This window comes from Mauremys mutica, chromosome 12 (genome assembly GCF_020497125.1).
Source record: "Mauremys mutica isolate MM-2020 ecotype Southern chromosome 12, ASM2049712v1, whole genome shotgun sequence".
NCBI classification, from domain to species: Eukaryota; Metazoa; Chordata; order Testudines; family Geoemydidae; genus Mauremys; species Mauremys mutica.
Window position 1 is genome coordinate 31,525,133 of NC_059083.1, and position 18,892 is coordinate 31,544,024.

At 50.2% G+C, this 18,892-nt stretch overlaps 2 protein-coding genes across 2 annotated transcripts; both read right to left on the reverse strand.

The window, feature by feature from the left end:
- Positions 1–1,700: 1,700 nt before the first annotated feature.
- LOC123346672 (tripartite motif-containing protein 10-like) lies at positions 1,701–11,925 on the reverse strand. Its single transcript, XM_044984147.1, has 6 exons — positions 11,410–11,925; positions 10,795–10,817; positions 10,127–10,242; positions 7,056–7,115; positions 5,795–5,935; positions 1,701–1,735 (listed from the first exon to the last, which is right to left on the reverse strand). Exons 1-6 carry the CDS (start codon positions 11,755–11,757, stop codon positions 1,701–1,703), a joined length of 723 nt encoding a protein of 240 aa, XP_044840082.1. The 5' UTR covers positions 11,758–11,925.
- A 111-nt stretch (positions 11,926–12,036) lies between these two features.
- On the reverse strand, positions 12,037–15,041 carry LOC123345546 (E3 ubiquitin-protein ligase TRIM52-like). The gene is made up of 2 exons (XM_044982522.1): positions 14,396–15,041; positions 12,037–12,323 (listed from the first exon to the last, which is right to left on the reverse strand). The coding sequence occupies exons 1-2, from the start codon at positions 14,810–14,812 to the stop codon at positions 12,147–12,149; spliced, it is 594 nt and encodes a 197-aa protein (XP_044838457.1). The 5' UTR covers positions 14,813–15,041; the 3' UTR covers positions 12,037–12,146.
- Positions 15,042–18,892: the final 3,851 nt, after the last annotated feature.

Sequence of the window (18,892 nt, forward strand, 5' to 3'; positions counted from 1 at the left end):
CCTTACTAGAGTCTGTGATCATTGGGGGTTCTCTCGGGGTCTGCTGGGTCAGCTATCTGCGCAGAGCCGGGGCAGCACACGGTGGGAACACACACATGCAGCCGATTGATATCAACATTGAACAGAGCAGAGCACCACACCGGTAGCATCTGACAACACCACGCAGCAGCCTCCAGGGTCACAGGGACGGCATGATAGAAAGTCCACAGGGAGAGGTCACAGAGACAAGGGTGTGTGTGAGGCTAGAGAGGCTGATTTCCGGGCTCCCAGAGAGCTATTCCCCCGCCCACCGCCTGCGTGTCTCAGGGACACAGTCTGAGCCAGGATCCTGGCCCCACCCAGAGCCAGGATTCTCTCCCCAGGGACGGAGCCTGGCGGGAAAGTGAAGATCGGGGCCTGGTCACCAGCATCCATAAATGTCACCTGCCCCCGGTCACAGTCCAGACAAACCCGGATCCTGCTGGGGGCCCAGCTCAGGGGCAGGGGGGTCACAGGGGAGGTGAGAGCCCAGAACTGACCCTCCCACTGCTCCACAGCCCAGATCCCCCCTCAGGGCTACGGCTGATCCCTCCCTTCCTCCCCACAGACTCTCTGGCCACCCCCACAGCCCACAGAGGCTAGGGACACTTCAGAGCATGATTTTGCCTGATATTTGGTGTTTGTTAAAGCCCCAGCTCCTGGAAGCATGTGACGAGGTGAGACGCTTGGCTTTTGTTTCCTAAACAAAGGAAGTTTCTAGCTTTCTTGATGGCAGAGAAAAATGTAACAATGTGATCCGAATACAACCTAAAGGTCTGAGAAGCCAGACAGCAAATAGAAAGAACCCAGCATTTATTATTAACTATTATTTTTAAGTCTCATGGTTTTTAAGGCAATCTCATCATATCACAGGTCCTGCCTCATGATTTTTAAACGTTTGGAATTGGCAATACTGCGAGAATTCAGGCCTTAACTCTATTCACTACCCATGGAAAGTCCCCTAATTTAATGCCATCATTTATCTAAACCAGCAGAATCAACAGAAAGGGAAACAGAGAGGGCAAGGTGTGGGAATGCACATGGAGGCAGGCTGTGGGCCCAAGCAGCAAATGAGCACAGGCCCCCTGGAGTAAGGGTGAAGTAAAGAGAGAAATTAGAATGTTGATTTTTATATTTAGGTCCTTAGAGCCTTTGCTGGAAACAAGAGGCCTGACAACAAACTGATCGCTGCCAACGCACTATTGCCAGCACCGCGTAATCAAAAATCTTGAGGTTGGCTGAAGGGTTTTCTTCTAAAAAATTACATTCTGGAGTTTTTGTTTGTTTCGAAGCATTCATGATTCACTCCGGTCACGTTCTCAACCCTTTCTACTCAGCCATGAGAGCAAGACACTGACCTTTGTTAAAGCGAGAGCTGAGATTGTCACATAATCACAGGATTCCAGGAGCTGGGGTGTTAAGAGAAACACCAGCTAGTGAAAGGGTCAGTGTGAAATCAGGCAAGTTTGTGACAACACCAATGTGATGTTTTTGTGAGTTGATGTGGAGAGGAAACAGCTGCACTTCTAGCAATTGCAGGTCCGTATCTGGCCCCCATCCCTGCACTGTCTGAGCACCTCACAAATGCCAATGTGCTTAGCCTCACCATACTGCTGTGCAGAGACAACCTGCCTGCAGTGTTGGGGGGAGGGGCAGAGTGAGGGCAGCACCTTTAGCTGATGTTACTGAACATGTTCAGTCTCTGTGAACATGGTCACTACAAGACAGGCAGCAAATATGGGGGACACATGAACTCATGTGCCCTCTTCCCCCGTCTCCCACACCCATATGATGCCTCTGCTGCTGTGAGATGGGGAAGGGCTGTTTCCCCCTTTTTAGAAGAGGGGAAATTCAGGCCCAGACAGAATCAGTGAATTCACACAGAGCAGAGAACAGAACCTGGGTAACTTAGCGCATTCGCTACTGGGCAAACCTTTCCCTCTGCAGCCGGATCCTGGGAGAAGAGGATAAGGAGCTGGATGGACACGCTCAGACACAGTTTGTCTGATAATCATCTCACTGACCCTCCCCACAGTCCCTAGGCCAGTCTGTGCAGAGTCAGGTGATAATGGGGATGTCACCAGTCCTTGATGTGGCCTTTGTCCTTGGCCCAATACTGACCCCATAATCACTGGGTGGTAACTCCTTTCTCTTCATGATTAATAATGCCTGAATCTGTAATTTTCACTCCATACATCTGAGGAAGTGGTTTTTTTACCCACGAAAGCTTATGACCAAATACATCAAACTCAGGGTTGTGAGTTCAATCCTTGAGGGGGCCATTTAGAGATTTGGGGATTTAGCAGGGGATTGGTCCTGCTTTGAGCGGGGGGTTGGACTAGACCTCCTGAGGTCCCTTCCAACCGTGTGATTCTATGAAATTTGTTAGTCCTTAAGGTGCCACTGGTCTCCTCATTGTTTTTGTGGCTACAGACTAACACAGCTACCCCCTATTACTGTCTGGGCTGGTTCTGTTGGGTGGAAATATGAGCCAGGGATCCTCGTTTGGGTTTTGTCTGACTGTGGGCAGAGGAGTGTCAGGCCAGAGAGAAGGGACAATGGGGACTGCTTGGCACACAAAGTTAGACATGCTGAAGTCCACAATTAGCAGCAATTGCTCCTCTGCACAGGCTCTTTGCTGCTGGAGCTCCCCACAGCTGTTTCCCACCAATAGATTTCCCTCCACAGGTCTAGATTCTGACTCAGGTTGTACCATTGCTCCTTTGACCTCAGCAGTTAGCCAGTGTTTGGGGCCTTACTAGGTTCTTCCATTGGCAGGAGAAATGGATTATAGGAGTCAGGTATTTCTGTGATGCAATCTGTATTAGTTACAAACGATGTCCACACATTCCTGTGCCCTGAACACGGTTCAAACAAACAGCAGCTGGCAATTTTCTTACTTAGGACTCCATGTCTGCCTTTCCAGGGAACCCTGGGCCTGAAGCAAACTCTGTTACTCAGTTTCCTGTTAGGATCACACTCAGGACTGGTTCTCTTGGCTTTCTGCCTCACGCCCACCAAGCTGCCAGCCAGTCCCTCAGCCCCTGTGTTTCCAGGCAGCTCCAGGGAAACCCCTCTTAGGCCTGCTCAACACTTAACACTTACATCAACCTGGCAACATTATTCAGGGCTGGGAAACTTTGTCTGCTCTGAGTGCCACAGCTAGATCGACCTAACCCCCGGTGCAGACAACGGAATTCTGCCAGTGACCTGGCTACGGCCTAACAGAAAGGGGGATTAACTAGAGCAATAGAAAAACCACTTCTGTCAATGAAGGAAGCATCTACATTAGGGCACTTCAGGGACACAGCTGTAACGTTGTAGCTCTGCCACTCTAGCCACTGGCCCACCCCTAAACCTTAGGTTAATCTAGCTACATTGCTGTCAAGGTTCCCCCCCCACTCTGAACTTTAGGGTACAGATGTGGGGACCTGCATGGACCCTTCTACGCTTAACTATCAGCTTAGATCTGGTTTTGCAGCCACCATCCAGATTCCTCAGTCAGGAACACCCCCCTTCCTCCTAAAACCTTCCCCTCCCTTGAGAGACTTTTTCACCAAGTTCCTGGTGAACACCGATCCAACTGTCAGGGACTCGAACCCCGACAGCGAAGTTCGTTGTCTGACCGCAGAGAGACAGGCAACACCAGCAAGGTCCGATCAAAAGCTCTTTATTGACAAGTGCACGCGTCAATAGAGAGCAACTTGTCTCCAGAGAGAACCAGCCCCCCTTTACAGCTTAGTATTAGCCTATATAGACAGTTTTATTACGTCATAGATCATTCACTTGAGCAACCCACCCCCTTTGTCTAACAACTAGAAATTAGACACCTTTTAATATATACGCATGCCTAGTCTCTACAGCATTAAATTGTTAATATTTTAACAAGCGCCAAAAGTTAGGAATGTAAGGGAGTTAAACACACCGAACACTAAACCAGGGAGTTAGAGTCAGAACTGTGAGATGCTTGTGTTTCTTATCAGTTCTTCAAACACTGTTTCTAACACAACACAGCTGGTACCAGCCCCCTCACTTATCTCACTCTTTCCCAGGGCTTTATGAGACAATGCTGCTTCTCAGTATTTTTCCACTCTGGGATTACCCAGAAACCTCTGTTAGCCTGACTTCAGTCAGGTTGGCATAACTGGTTTTGTGCTACATCTTTATTCAGGCCTAACACAACCCCTTGGATCTTAACACAAGGAGAATTTAACCATCCCCTCTCCTTTCCCCCACCACTTCATGGTGAGTCCAGATTCAATCCCCTTGGATCTTAAAACAAGGAAAAATTAATCAGGTTCTTAAAAAGAAAGCTTTTAATTAAAGAAAGAAAGGTAAAAATAATCTCTGTAAAATCAAGATGGAAAACACTTTACAGGGTAATCAGATTCATACAACCCAGAGGAACCCCTTCTAGCCTTAGATTCAAAGTTACAGCAAACAGAGGTAAAATCGTCTCAGCAAAAAGGAACATGCCTTGTCTGGCTGTTACTTACAAGTTTAAAACATGAGAGACTGGTTCAGAAAGATTTGGAGAGCCTGAATTGATGTCTGGTCCCTCTAAGTCCCAAGAGTGAACAACCCCCAAAACAAAGAGCACAAACAAAAGACTTCCCCCCACCAAGATTTGAAAGTATCTTGTCCCCTTATTGGTCCTTTGGGTCAGGTGTCAGCCAGGTTTCCTAGCTTCTTAACGCTTTAAAGGTAAAAAAGGATTTTGGTGTCTCTGGCAATGAGGGATTTTATAGTACTGTACACTGGAGGGCTGTTCCCTTCCCTTTATAGTTATGACAACTGCTCAGAGCTGTGAAAACTTACACACCCTGTGTGATGTAGTTAGGTCAATCTAACACCTGATGTAGATGCAGACTGCTCAAGGGAAAATTTTTTGTTGCTCTAACTACTGCCTCTCCTGGAGGTGGATTTATTGCATTGATGGTAAAACCTCTTTTCTCCTCCTGCACCCCCAGAAGTTCTTCACCCCTTCCCCTCCCATATCTGGTGCTGCAGGGAGAGAGGGGGAGGAGCTTCCAGGGGTCACAGAGCTAAGAGGCCAGAGGTTGGGTAGACAGGAGTCCTCCAGGGCATAGGGGCTAGGATTACTTGGCTAGAGAAACCCATTTTTCCATTCTCAGTGGGCTCTTCCCCACGATGTCTCAGTGGCACTGTCTGACCCAGGATCCCCAGAGTCCTCCTGGATCATAGAGGACAGGAGCAAACAGGCTGCACAGTCCCTGGGTCAGTGATGGGATTGGCTTCTCTACCACACAGGAGCCTCCAGGATCATAGAGACGGGATGATAGAAAGGCCACAGGGAGAGGTCATAGAGACAAGGGTGTGTGAGGCTAGAGAGACTGATCTCAGGGCTTCCAGTGAGCTATTCCCCAGCCCCTCCCCTGCGTGTCTCAGGGACACAGGCTGAGCCGGGATCCCATCCCCACCCAGAGCCAGGGTCGGATTCTCTCCCCAGGGATGGAGCCCGGCGGGAAAGTGAAGATCGGGGCCTCGTCACCAGCATCGATAAATGTCACCTGCCCCCGGTCACAGTCCAGACAAACCCGGATCCTGCTGGGGAACCGGCTCAGGGGCAGGGGGGTCTCAGGAGAGGTGAGAGCCCAGAACTGACCCAGCCACTGCACAGCCCAGATCCCCCCCTTAGGGCTAAGGCTGAACCCTTCCTTCCTCCTCACAGACTCTCTGGCCACCCCCACAGCCCAGAATAGCCCACCCCCCACCTCCACCTCCCAGCAATGTCTCCCCGAGGTGAATCCCTCACAGCCCAGCACACAACCACAAGTATCAAATCTCTCAGGGTTCTTGGGCAGTCGCTGCCGTGTGTCTCCCCATCTCACACTTTTCCGATCCTCAGACAGGACGAGGTTGGGATGAGCCGTGTCTGGATCCAGAGTCACATTCGCTGGGGAGAGAGAATCAGAGCGTTAGGGGCAGAGCTCGGCCCTGGGGGAAGCTGGGACCATTTCTCAAACTCCCCAGCATCCCCATCCTGGCTGGGTCAGTCCTGGATCCCAGGGAGCTGCCTCTGTCCTGGGCACCTGAGACTGAGCAGGGAGGTTACTGCAGCTCCTCAGAGTAGTGATCAATCTATCGGGGATCAATTTATAGAATCTAGTCTAGACGAGATGAATTGATCCCCGAGCTCTCTCCCCGTCAACTCCGGTTCTCCCCCGCCGCGAGCGGAAGCGGAGTCGATGGGGGAGGGGCAGTATCTTAGCTCAACCTCCCCCACCCCTTAGCATAGACCCGGGCCTAGTGTGTTTCTCATTTGCTTCCAGAAGCTTCAGCTCCCTGCTCCCTCTGCTGGGGCTGCTCCATTCCCAGGGGCACAGACACATCCAGGAAGGGATCAGAAGCTTTTATTGAGCAGGGAGCAGAGGAGGCCGGTACCAGCTTTATACCCCAGAGAGAAACTCCCTCCCCTAAGGCAGCCTCCACTCCCAGGCCAGGGAACAGAGAGGAAGGTGCAGCATTGGGGAAGATCTGCTTAAAACCATAGAGTAGGAGGTGGCACTGTTGATCTGTTTCCTTATTAAAACCTGCCCAGGATGGGTTTCTGGGGGGGCCTAAGAGCAGCCCCCAGCCCAGGTCCCCGCTCACTGGAATGTGATGTTGGCTTGGGATCTCCCCAGGAGTTCCGGACCCTTGGTAGAAGTTGGGGGTGGGGCACGAGGTCCCACCACTGGCGGCCCCGCATACTCCGTGGCCCTGCCCCATTACTCCTCTTCCCACCAAGTCCCTGACCCCTGGGAGCATTGCCTGCTGGGGAGAGCTCATGACCCTCCACCTGTCCTGGGTGGGTCTCTGCGGGCCTGAGAGCAGTCCCAGTCCCATGTACACGCTCCCCGGGGTGCTCCATCCAGAGCAGGTGGAGGGTGCAGGGCTCAACAGGGCCGCTCGGGCTCCCTGGGTGGGAGCCCAGCTCTGGTTTCTGGCCTGGCCAGGGGCAGGGTCTCGGGGGAAGAGGAGCAGGGGTGGGACTGCTGAGAGGGGCCAGTGCAGGGAAGAGGCTCCAATCTCACCCTGTCTGTGTGCTCTGAGTGGTTCCCCTCTTTTTCTCTCCAGTGCAGACGGCAGAGTGTCTGGAGGGGGAAAGGATAAGAGAGGTCAGATTTCAGGCTTCATCTTTATAACAGTATCATCACTCTGATCTCCTAGAACTGTGTTTTCATCATGACACAGAAAGAGACGGAGAGACACTCAGGTATTTAATGTGAAAAGGTCTGAAACCTCTTTCCTCTCTCATTCAGGCATCTCCCAGCAATGGGCCCAACATCCTTGTGAACTCCCAACTTGTCAAAAGACATGAAATTGTAGAAAAGATCCTTGGGTCCTGATTCTGTCATCCCAGATCTGCTTAGGTTTCATCAGGGGAAGTTTGAGTCGTAAGACTGACGTCCCAGTTATGCTGGTACACCCTCAAGGTGATATTGGACACTGGACTATGAACTATTTCTGAAGAGCTAGAAAGCTCGCCATCTCCGCTATGAATCTGAACCTCGATGAATCAAACGCATGTCTGTATGTACACTGATCTTTTAACCATACTCTCTCTCTTTTGTTTTTTAATAAAGTGTAGTTTCGTTAACAAGAAATGGCTGTAGCGTGTATTTGTGTAAGATCTGAAACATTTGTTAACCTGGGGAGTAATGTGTCCGACCCTTTGGGATTGGTAGAACCTTTTCTGTTATATGATGAAGTAAGATTTTCAGAAATCGATGTATTTGACATAAGGGAAATGTTTCCTTAAGTGACCTTGTTATTAAGTGGTGTGTTCATTAAGTTCCCCTGTGGGACAAAGAGATGTTTCGACCACACAATGTGGTCAAAGACACCAGACACCCACAATGTGCTGCCCAGAAGCAGTTAGCAAAGTCCAAAAAATCCCATGTGGAGAAAAGGGTCAAAGTGACCCGTGCACATCAGTGTGTAATGACTGGTAATGAACAAATCAGAAACAAGAATAACTTGAAAGTATCTTGGACAGCAAAAGCCCTGCCAGTTAGAAGATACTTACAATGCATAACACACATGCGTGTGTAGTGTATGAGTTATACAAGATACTTCCTATTCATAACATTCAAAGGTGATTGGAAAAGAACTAATAAATATAGCCACCATCCTAGCCACCATGGATGTAGAGGCTCTCTACACAAACATCCCACACACAGATGGAATACAAGCTGCCAGGAACAGTATCCCTGATGATGCCACAGCACAACTGGTGGCTGAGCTCTGTGCCTTTATCCTCACACACAACTATTTCAAATGTGATGACAATATATATCTCCAGATCAGTGGCACCGCTATGGGCACCTGCATGGCCCCACAACATGCCAATATTTTTATGGCCGACCTGGAACAACGCTTCCTCAGCTCTCGTCCACTCACGCCCCTTCTCTACCTACACTACATTGATGACATCTTCATCATCTGGACCCATGGGAAGGAGACTCTGGAAAAATTCCACCACGATTTCAACAGCTTCCACCCCACCATCAACCTCAGTCTGGACCAGTCTACACGGGAGTTCCACTTCCTAGACACCACGGTACAACTAAGTGATGGTCACATTAACACCACTCTATACCGAAAACCTACCGACCGTTATGCCTACCTTCATGCCTCCAGCTTCCATCCCGGGCACATCACACGATTCATTGTCTACAGCCAAGCACTGAGGTACAACCGCATCTGCTCTAACCCCTCAGACAGAGACCAACACCTACAAAATCTCCACCAACCATTCTCAAAACTACAATACCCGCACGAGGAAATAAGGAAACAGATCAACAGAGCCAGACATGTACCCAGAAGCCTCCTACTGCAAGACAAACCCAAGAAAGAAACCAACAGGACTCCACTGGCCATCACATACAGTCCCCAGCTAAAACCCCTCCAACGCATCATCAGGGATCTACAACCCATCCTGGACAATGATCCCACACTTTCACAGGCCTTGGGTGGCCGGCCAGTCCTCGCCCACAGACAACCTGCCAACCTGAAGCATATTCTCACCAGTAACTGCACACCACACCATAGTAACTCTAGCTCGGGAACCAATCCATGCAACAAACCTCGATGCCAACTCTGCCCACATATCTACACCAGCGACACCATCACAGGACCTAACCAGATCTGCCACACCATCACCGGTCCATTCACCTGCCCATCCACCAATGTAATATACGCCATCATATGCCAGCAATGCCCCTCTGCTATGTACATTGGACAAACTGGACAGTCCCTAAGGAAAAGGATAAATGGACACAAATCAGATATTAGGAATGGCAATATACAAAAACCTGTAGGAGAACACTTCAACCTCCCTGGGCACACGATAGCAGACCTTAAGGTGGCCATTCTGCAGCAAAAAAACTTCAGAACCAGACTCCAAAGAGAAACTGCTGAGCTCCAGTTCATCTGCAAATTTGACACCATCAGCTCAGGATTAAACAAAGACTGTGAACGGCTCGCCAACTACAGAACCAGTTTCTCCTCCCTTGGTTTTCACACCTCAACTGCTAGAACAGGGCCTCATCCTCCCTGATTGAACTAACCTCGTTATCTCTAGCTTGCTTGCATATATATACCTGCCTCTGGAAATTTCCACTACATGCATCCGACGAAGTGGGTATTCACCCACGAAAGCTCACGCTCCAAAACGTCTGTTAGTCTATAAGGTGCCACAGGATTCTTTGCTGCTTTTACAAATCCAGACTAACACGGCTACCCCTCTGATAATAAATATATAATCTGGATGTGTAAAATACGTCAGACATTGTAAGGAGCATCATAGGAGAAATGCATCATGACCTGCCTGTGCCCCAGGAGAAGGTAAGTGGGCAGTATTTCTTTCAGTATGTCTGTCATTTCTTACTTTAACAGTAACTGTAATGGCAAGACATGCTTTTGGAACAAATAACGGGTTGAATTAATTAGTCTGAGTGTCTTGGACCCTAAGTGTGTGGCATTCTCATCCAACAATTAAATAGAAGCATAATCTAACTATGAACCAATTGACCAGAGCCATTCTCTTTCCACAGTCTCAGACACTTATCCCAGTTTCCCCTCCTAGATCCCTTCTAGGTACCTTTGAACTTCCTCAGAGCCTCCAGTAGAGCAATAGTTTTCTGGGAGAAACCACTGACTCGCTCTTCCAGTTCAGGAGAAATCTTCTCTGGCTGCTGCAACTTCCTCTTCTCACACCTGGAGAGAAACAATGTCATGTGATTACAATTCATTGTGACACTCATTATAAGTGGTTGCCAGGGAGTCGCTGCTCTAATGGGCCTGGAGTTAGAATTCCTCTGCTTTTCCCAGCTGCAGAAATCTGTCCCCTAGGAACTAGACTGAGGCACCAACTCCCACATCCCCAGCTCATTCCACGCAGGTCTCCAAACAGTCTTCAGGTGGGAAAGACTCTTGACCACTGCTGGCCTGGGCTGAATGGTAACCAGGGCCCCAGCAGTGACAGGACCATATTCCATCTCCACTATCCTGAGGAGGCCAGTCCCCCAGGGAGGTGACATCTCTGGGAAATACTTGAGGTCAGTCTTTCCCACTGAATGGAGAATTCCAGAATTTTCTGTGCAAGGGTGAGAACCTCTGGATGAAGTTGATCAGAGAGATTTGTATCTAGAATGTGACCTTTCCCGCACATTTTTCTGTATAGCCCTGGGGAGATGCAGTGCTAACATCACCATTAAGCCCTTTCCCAGTATTGTGAAGTGCGAGGGGGAGTGAGAGGGAGCCACATACCTGCTCAAGGTGCTTCTAACATCCTAGAGGGAAGGGAGAGAGAGAGAGGAAAGACTGTCAGTTCCATTTGATTCCCATAGGGGATCCCAGGGAAGGGATTTTGCAAATATGGGGAAGAGAGGCCCTGCCCTGATCCAAGGGCCATGGATTCCCTGAGCTAACGGGGCTTTTCCATCTCTAAGATCTCTGTCTGTAACTCTGCAAAGAACAATAGTCACTCACATGTCAGCAATGCACACGCCGAGTTACACTCAGATCTCAGACCGCTGGCTCCAGTGCTTATGATTCAGGAGCCCTCCCTTCCCTGTGTGGGGATCTGGGATGTTTCTAACCACAGGTGCTGGCTTCTAATTTGTCCCTGGAGGTGCTCAACCCCAGGCCCTGCCCCGACTCCACCCCTTCCCCAATGCCACACCCCCACTCTCCCTCTTACCACTGAGGCAGGTGGGAAGTGCTGGGAGGGAGGGGGAGGAGTTGATCGGTGGGCATGAGGTGCTAGGAGTAGAGGGGGGAGCTGGCTGCCAACGGGTGCTAAGGACCCACTAATTTTTTTTCATGGGTGCTCTAGCCCTTAAACACCCATGGAATTGGTGCCTCTGTTTCTCCCTGTCTCACCTGCAGGAATTCACTCGCTGGCTTCTGACACTTCCCCTCCAGCTCACTGATCAGCTCAGTGAGATGGGAAATCCGCTCGGAGAGTTTACTGACATTTTCATTCTGGATCCTCACAATCTCCTCATCCAGCTTCCCCAGCTGGGCCAGCAGGAGTCGCTCTTGTTCCTTCAGGAACTGCCACAGTTGCTGAAATTCAGACACAATCTTCTGCCTCTCGGTTTGTGTTTGTCTCTGTATGAAAATAGGGCAAGGGCTGGTCAGGGACATGGATGTAGCCTGGGGTCCTTTCACGGAGAGCTGACTGTGTAGGAAGGAGAACTTTGTTGAAAATCCTAAGATTTCTGACATTTGACTTTACCCTAGGGAGAGGATTCTCTCACAGCTTCCCCTTCAGCCCCTGTATCTCTGAAAGGGAGGTTTCCATGTCTGTCATGTTAGCATATTATGTCATTCATGGTCTCTGGGAATTCAGACCCAGAGCAGCAGGAGGCAGGACTCAGCACTACACTGACAGAGACACCAGGGGAGAAAAAAGAAACAAACATGTTAATGCACAAAATGACCAGACCCAGTGGACAGCACTTCACGGGGACATTCAGTTCACTTGGGGGGGATTTCTGGGCAAGTCACAAGAGCGAGACATTAACTGACCAGCTGAAATGGAAGCTTAGGGCGTGTCTATGCACAAATCTAACTCAGTAATCCATGGTCATGGAGAAACACGCACAAGCCCACATTCACCAAGGCCACACAGGAATCTGCCTCCAAACAGACCTCCCACTGCCAGTCCCTGCTGGTTCATAACAACAGGCACCTACCAGATACTCCTGGCTTTTCCCCTCTCCAGTCACTTTCAATCCCAGCAGCTTTTCTCGCTCTTCCCTCAGAGTCTTCAATTGGGTCTGGATTTTTTCCTGAAGAAACAGAAATGATTTGGGAACTTTAATCTGAATGGTTGAGAGGGGTGTGGAGCTTTTCGTTTTTTCATCCAAGATGACTGTTGGTCCTAATCACTTTGTGTCATTATCAGACTCATTACCAATTCAGATTCAGTCTTTTTAGTAATTAGACAGAGATCTCAATTATAACCACGCATTATTGGTATTTGTGAATTGATGAGTGGTACAGAGCATAGCAGGACATTGGAGTCACATGGAGGTGAATCAATAAATCTGTTCTTGAGGTTTAATGAACAAAGTGATACAAATCCCAGAAGCCACCAGGTTTTCAATATGGGCTGGGATTTCAGCCCTGAAGCCCTGGGGACTTCACTGGTTGGGCTGAGCTGGTCTAGGCACCGGGGCAAACCCCATGAGACGTCGGGAGGCCATTCGTCTGTTTGGAAGCTCCACAGTCCTAGTTTTGTGGAGCACTATTCGTGTCTGGTAGGCACCCAGCACTGGGTGTGGCTTCGTCCAGTGAAAAAGAGGGAAGAGGAGACCGAGGATGCAGGAGGACACCAGTGAGCATGGGGGTAGGGGTGTGAGTGGCACTTCCATGCAGAATGATGCAGGTGGGGTCGAGCTGACAAAGGTGGGGGAGGGCCCAAGCAGGCTGATCGATTCAGGTGCGGGAGGGCCTCATGCAGGCAGGCATAGGGATGTCCTATATTCTGGCGATGCCTCAGGGCCCCTCCTAATGAGGCAGATTTGTATAAGGAACTGTTGGGATTTGCCCCAGTGCTGCCCTAAATCCTTTCCGTGGCAATGCCCTCTGGGTAGGTCCCCACTGTCCCATTCCCTGGTAAAGATCCCGGAAGCAGTGCATTCTGGGAGATTTCTAAAGGCTGCCTGGGAGAACTAACAGAACAGCTCTGGCTGGTCCTTGCCCACGTACACAACAGAACAGGTCAGACTGGCCGCGGTCAGCTCCAGCCTGGGGTTGGTTTTGCTACAACCCAGTGTAATCCCAGTGGTACTTGGAATGGACCTGAGCTGTCTGGAGCCCTTTTGTGTGCGGACTGAAGGTACTCGGGGTCCCACGCAGCGTTTAGCCCAGTGATCTCCTCTAGTCCAGACCGGTAGCATCTGAGTTTAACCCCTCATGGAGCAACACAGGAGTTCAGGTTCCCCCTGGGAAACCTGGTATCCCTGGTGAGTCTGGGGCTTTTCTCAAGGAGTCTTTTCCTCCTAGTGTCCACATGTCATCATTGCTCCGTGCTCCTGAGGGGGACAGTGTAGTCTAGTGGTTAGGGCACTGGGCTTGGCCTTGGAAAAATGGGGGTTTATACCTGGCTCTGACACTGACCTACTGAGTCACCTTGGACAAATCACTTCCCCTCTTTGTGCCTCAGTTTCCCCTCCCACCTTTTGTCTCTCTTGTCCAGTTAGACCAGGGGTGGGACAACATGGGAGCGGGGAGGGGCTAGCCTCCCCAGCCAGGAGATCAGGGGACGAGCAGGATGGGCCTGTGGCTGGATGTGGCCCGCAGGCCGTAGTTTGCCCACATCTAAGTTAGATTGTAAGTGGCTCAGGGCAGGGATTGTTCCTCACTGGGTTTTCTACAGGGCCCCCCACAATCGAGGTCAGATCTCATCTGGGGGCTGTAGGGGCTGCTGGGATGCCTATAACAATAATAAACCCTGTGACACAGTCAGTAATAACAGCCACAGCTTGTAACTCCCCCTTCTCCAGCCTGAAGGCAGCACTCCCACATAGACTGGCCTGCAGCTCTTGTGAATCAAACCTCACTAGTCATTTAATGACTTCTGGTCTGCAGAGAGTTCCCTTAGTTCACTGGTGGGAGCTGGGTTTGAAAAGGTTTCAGCTGCTCAGAGAAAAGTTTCCCACATCAGACAATTTTTAAATCCTTCTGCTGCCTTTCTTGCCAGGCTGCAGTATCATTAATTTGTACAACCTCTTTCATGCAATGAAGGCTACACACAGGTGAGTGACGCAGTTACACCAGTCTCAGGAAACTTGTGATGCCATGAACCTGTAATTCAAATCCAAAGTTATTATCCATTAGACTGGACAGCAGTTCCTACCTTGTACTCCTGGGCAGCCTCCTGTATGGGAACCACAGTGTGAGCGCGGTGAGCCCTGGACTCTCTGCAGATCATACAGATGGAGGTTTGATCCTCTTCACAGAATAGTTTCGGAGCCTCCTGGTGTTCCCCACACACCCCGTCCCCTCCTCTTCCCTTTGCTGCCTGTAAACTCAGTTGCTTGGCGATTTCCACCATGTTTGCCAGCTGCCTGTTGGGCCTGAGGTTTCTCTGTTGCACAGTTTGTCTGCACTGAGGGCAGGAGATGGCTGTATTGGATCCCTCCCAGCACTGGGCGATGCAGGCTCGGCAGAAATTGTGCCCACACTCCAGAGTGACAGGTTCTGTGAAATACTCCAGACAGACGGGACATGTTGCTTCCTCCTGGAGACTTTCCACGGGGTTCTCTGCAGCCATGGCTCCCTCTGGGCAGTTTGTAACAGGCTTTGTTTCACATTCCTGAGTTCACACTATGCCCAGCCTGCAGCAGCAAGGGGGTGTTTCCCTTCCTGGAACTGACTCCTGCTCTTTGTTCAGTTGGAAGGGGCCTAACTGTAAAATTACAGCCCTGGATGTTGTGGTGAAAAATTTACCACTGGCGCTGTGGTCTGGCAATCAGCCCCTGTGCTGGTGGGGAAGGTCACTGGGGCTTCACATGGACGTCAGCTCTCCCTGTGAGGATGAGCCTGCTGGAGCAGGGTCTGTGTGTCTGAGGAGCGATAGACTCAGTGGAATTCTTTCTTTTTATACTATACAATTTTGACAGATAATGCTCATTTTAAGCAATTTTTATATTTACTCTAAACTTTCACAGTTGCACAAAAATCTGGGTTCCAGCATTTCATTCCAATTGTTACCAATTAAAATTTTCACAGCTGTGGGAAATTATGGGAGTTCAGACAATATTTTGGCAGACAATAACTATTGAATGACACTGGACACTGAGATTCAAAAAGTTGAAACTTTAGAAGTGCTAAAATTGTCTGTGGGCAGCTAAATCTCCTCCCTCCCCCAGCAGCTCCCCCAGGGCAATAACCCAATTCCTCCCCCACCACCACATGGGCAGAGGCTGAAAGTCCATGTGATGGCAGCTCCGGGGCCTGTGGAATGTGCTGGGATCTCAACCTGGGCCCTAGTGGGGCAGGTGACCCTGTAACAGTATCGGGGACTCAAACCCAGACGGCGACGTTCATTGTCTGACCGCAGAGAGACAGGCAACACCAGCAAGGTCCGATCAAAAGCTCTTTATTGACAAGCGCACGCATCAATAGAGAGCAGCCCATCTCCAGAGAGAACCAGCTGCTCTTTACATCTTAGTATCAGCCTATATAGACAGTTCTATCGTGTCATAGATCATTCACTTGAGCAACCCCCCCCACCCAGCTTTTCTAACAACTAGAAACTAGATACCTTTAATATACACGCATGCCTAGTCCCCTGTGTTTACAGCATTAGATGATTAATAATCTCTTAACAAGCACCAAAAGTTAGGAAAACAAAACAGACAGAAAACTGAACCAGGGAGTGAGAGTAAAGACGCTGGGAGGCTGGGGTTTCTTATCAGTTCTTCAAACAAACTGTTGCTAACACAGCACAGCTGGGACTATGCCAGGAATGCAGCCCCTCGCTTATCTCACTTTTTCCCAGTGCTTTGTGAGACATGCTGCATCTCAGTATTTTTCCACTCAGGGATTACCCAGAAACCACTGTTAGCCTGACTTCGGTCAGGTTGCCATAACTGGTTTTGTGCTACATCTCTATTCAGGCCTAACAACAGGGCCACACCCAGCAAGGCCTGCACTGATTTTCTCCCTATTTGTCAGTCCCAGCAGAGAGGCCAGGGACTCAGTGCTGTACTGAGACCAAGCTCCTCCCCACCAGGTGAGGGCTGGGGCCCAGTGGCCGAGGGCAGCGGGTGTGAGGGGAGATGGCACTAGGGGTCCTGCACTGCACAGGGTGTGGGACAAACAGAGAGATCTAGGGGTCCCTGGTTCAGTGCTGGGTGCGCTGGCCAAGACAGCAGCCATCACCCCTGTTCTTAGCCTGGCGGCTCCTGCTTCTGTTTCCCTGCACAGTCTCCTCAGCTCTCGGGGACTCCTGACTCTCTGCAGATGGCAATGGGTGTGAAGGGAGCTGGCGCTGGGGCTCCTGCACTGTACAGGGGATGGGCTAACCAGAGCTCTCCTGTCCCCAAGGCTCTCAGGCCACTTGTCCAGCCTGGCTGCAGGAGGGGATCTGGGGACAGACAGAGGGGGCCTGGGAGAGTCTGGGGGGGCAGCCACCTGGGAGCAGCCACTGAAATCCAGCGGTGGTGAGAAAGGCAAAGGGGCAGGTGCTCAGGGCTGTGTCCCTTAGATATTCACAGCTCATGTCAGTGAAGATGCTGATTGGGTGGTCACTAGGGGTTGAACAATCAAAATTATAATTCAACGTGCAATGGATCTTAGTAATTGGTGTCAAACAATGACTGAGAAACCTTCACCAGCTACTTCCCCAGGGATGTCGATAGCCAGAGTGTTAATAAACTTTTTTTGCAAGCAGAGACCCCAAGGCACAAGAAGATCCCACGCCCTGATCTGGTGCCTCTTGAAAGCAGAGGAAAGATTCCCACTCACATAAAAGGCTTTTGGATCAATCTCTGAGTGACTTGGTCAGTCACCCTGAGTGCCAGTCACTGCACCCCAAAACTGGGTACTCTGCACATGTAGTGCAGCGGGGTTGGGGAGGTGAAATCCAGCCCCATCCTGGACCCGGGACATAGGGCCCCAGCACAGCACAGACTGTGCACCCTAAAGTCAGCCCCTCCCCCAGCCTGTGCAGGGGTGGGGCCACTGAGAGGGGCTGGCACTGGGAAGAAGCTGGCACGGCGGGCAGGGGCTGTTCCTTATGGGGAGGAGCTGATCAGCTGCCCTGCCCTGCACTACCACTGCCTGTGACACTCCGCACGTGCCCAAGGCTTGCAGTGGCCTCCTGCCCCCAAACTGTGCCCATGTCAAAAAATGGGCAGAGCTCAGTGGCCTTACCACCATGGCCCCTGGTCTACCCTGTTCCAGTGCCCCTGGATCTCCTCACTGCTAAATGGGCTAGTTTTAGGGCTTTGTGTCCTGGCCACTGTCGCTTTGGTTGGTAACTTTAGCTACAATCCCAGGGAGATTTTTGCACTGGAATTTTCTCCTAATTTAAAGACAATCTTCTCCTAAAATCTCACCCTGTCTGGATGGTCCTAGGGATTTCCCCTTTTTCTCTCCAGTTCAGACAGCAGAGTGTCTGGAAGAGGAAAGGAGAAGAGAGGTGAGATTTAAGGCTTTCATATTATTACAGCGTCCCCAGTCTGAACTCCCAGAACTGTGTTTTAATTATGACAGAGAAATAGACAGAGAAACACTTGGGTATTTAATATAAAAAGGTCTGAAACTGTCTATTTTGTCCCTCATTCAGGCATCTCCCAGCAATGGAACCAACATCCAATGAAGCCTCACAACGATCCCAGGACAGACAATCTGTAAGTGAGATTTACTTTTCCCTCATCATCCCCTCCCACCCCTCGGACTCCAATTGGTTTGTCTCATTAACTTGCTGCCTTTTGTCATAACCTAGACCCAGATCATGCAAAGACTTTGGCATAAAAGTAACTTTACCCACTTGGGTTCCTTTGACACTAACGGGATGTTCAGAGTGCCCTGGAGCGCTGGCTGCAGCCCCCGTGCGCCACTGGGATTCCCCTTCCAGGAGACATTGAAGCTGCTTCTCCTCCAGCAGCTAGTCCAATCTGTCCTCTTGCTGTTGCAGCCTCACTGCTATTGGCAGTGTGCTCACTCCAGCAGTGTCAGCATGTTTACATGCACCCATCTGGGAATCACACCTCCCAGGTGCTGTGTAGACGTGCCCTCACCAAACTAGGATATTCGCAATGTAAATAGGGTCTGAATGAGCTCTCCCCTGACACCTAGTGATGAGCTGGGGAAGAGGACTTCAGGAGCTGCCATGTTTGCATGAACACCCCCACCCTGCCTCGGCGCTCAGCATGATGGGGCTGCTTTGCCCAAACGATCCCTTTTGGCTGGTATTGGATCACCAGTCAGTTTCTTATTGGGGGCAGAGGTACTAAAGCAGGGGTAGGCATCCTATGGCATGCGTGCCGAAGGCGGCACGCGAGCTGATTTTCAGTGGCACTCACACTGCCCGTGTCCTGGCCACCGGTCCGGGGGGTTCTGCATATTAATTTAATTTTAAATGAAGCTTCTTAGACATTTAAAAAACCTTATTTACTTTACATACAACAATAGTTTAGTTTTATATTATAGACTTATAGAAATAAACCTTCTAAAAAACGTTAAAATGTATTACTGGCACGCGAAACCTTATGTTAGAGTGAATAAATGAAGACTCGGCACAGCACTGCTGAAAGGTTGCCGAGCCCTGTACTAAAGTGTTGGTATCCTTGTGTGTGAATCAAGGGCAGCAGAACTGTGCTTGGCATACCCTCATTGAGAGGCT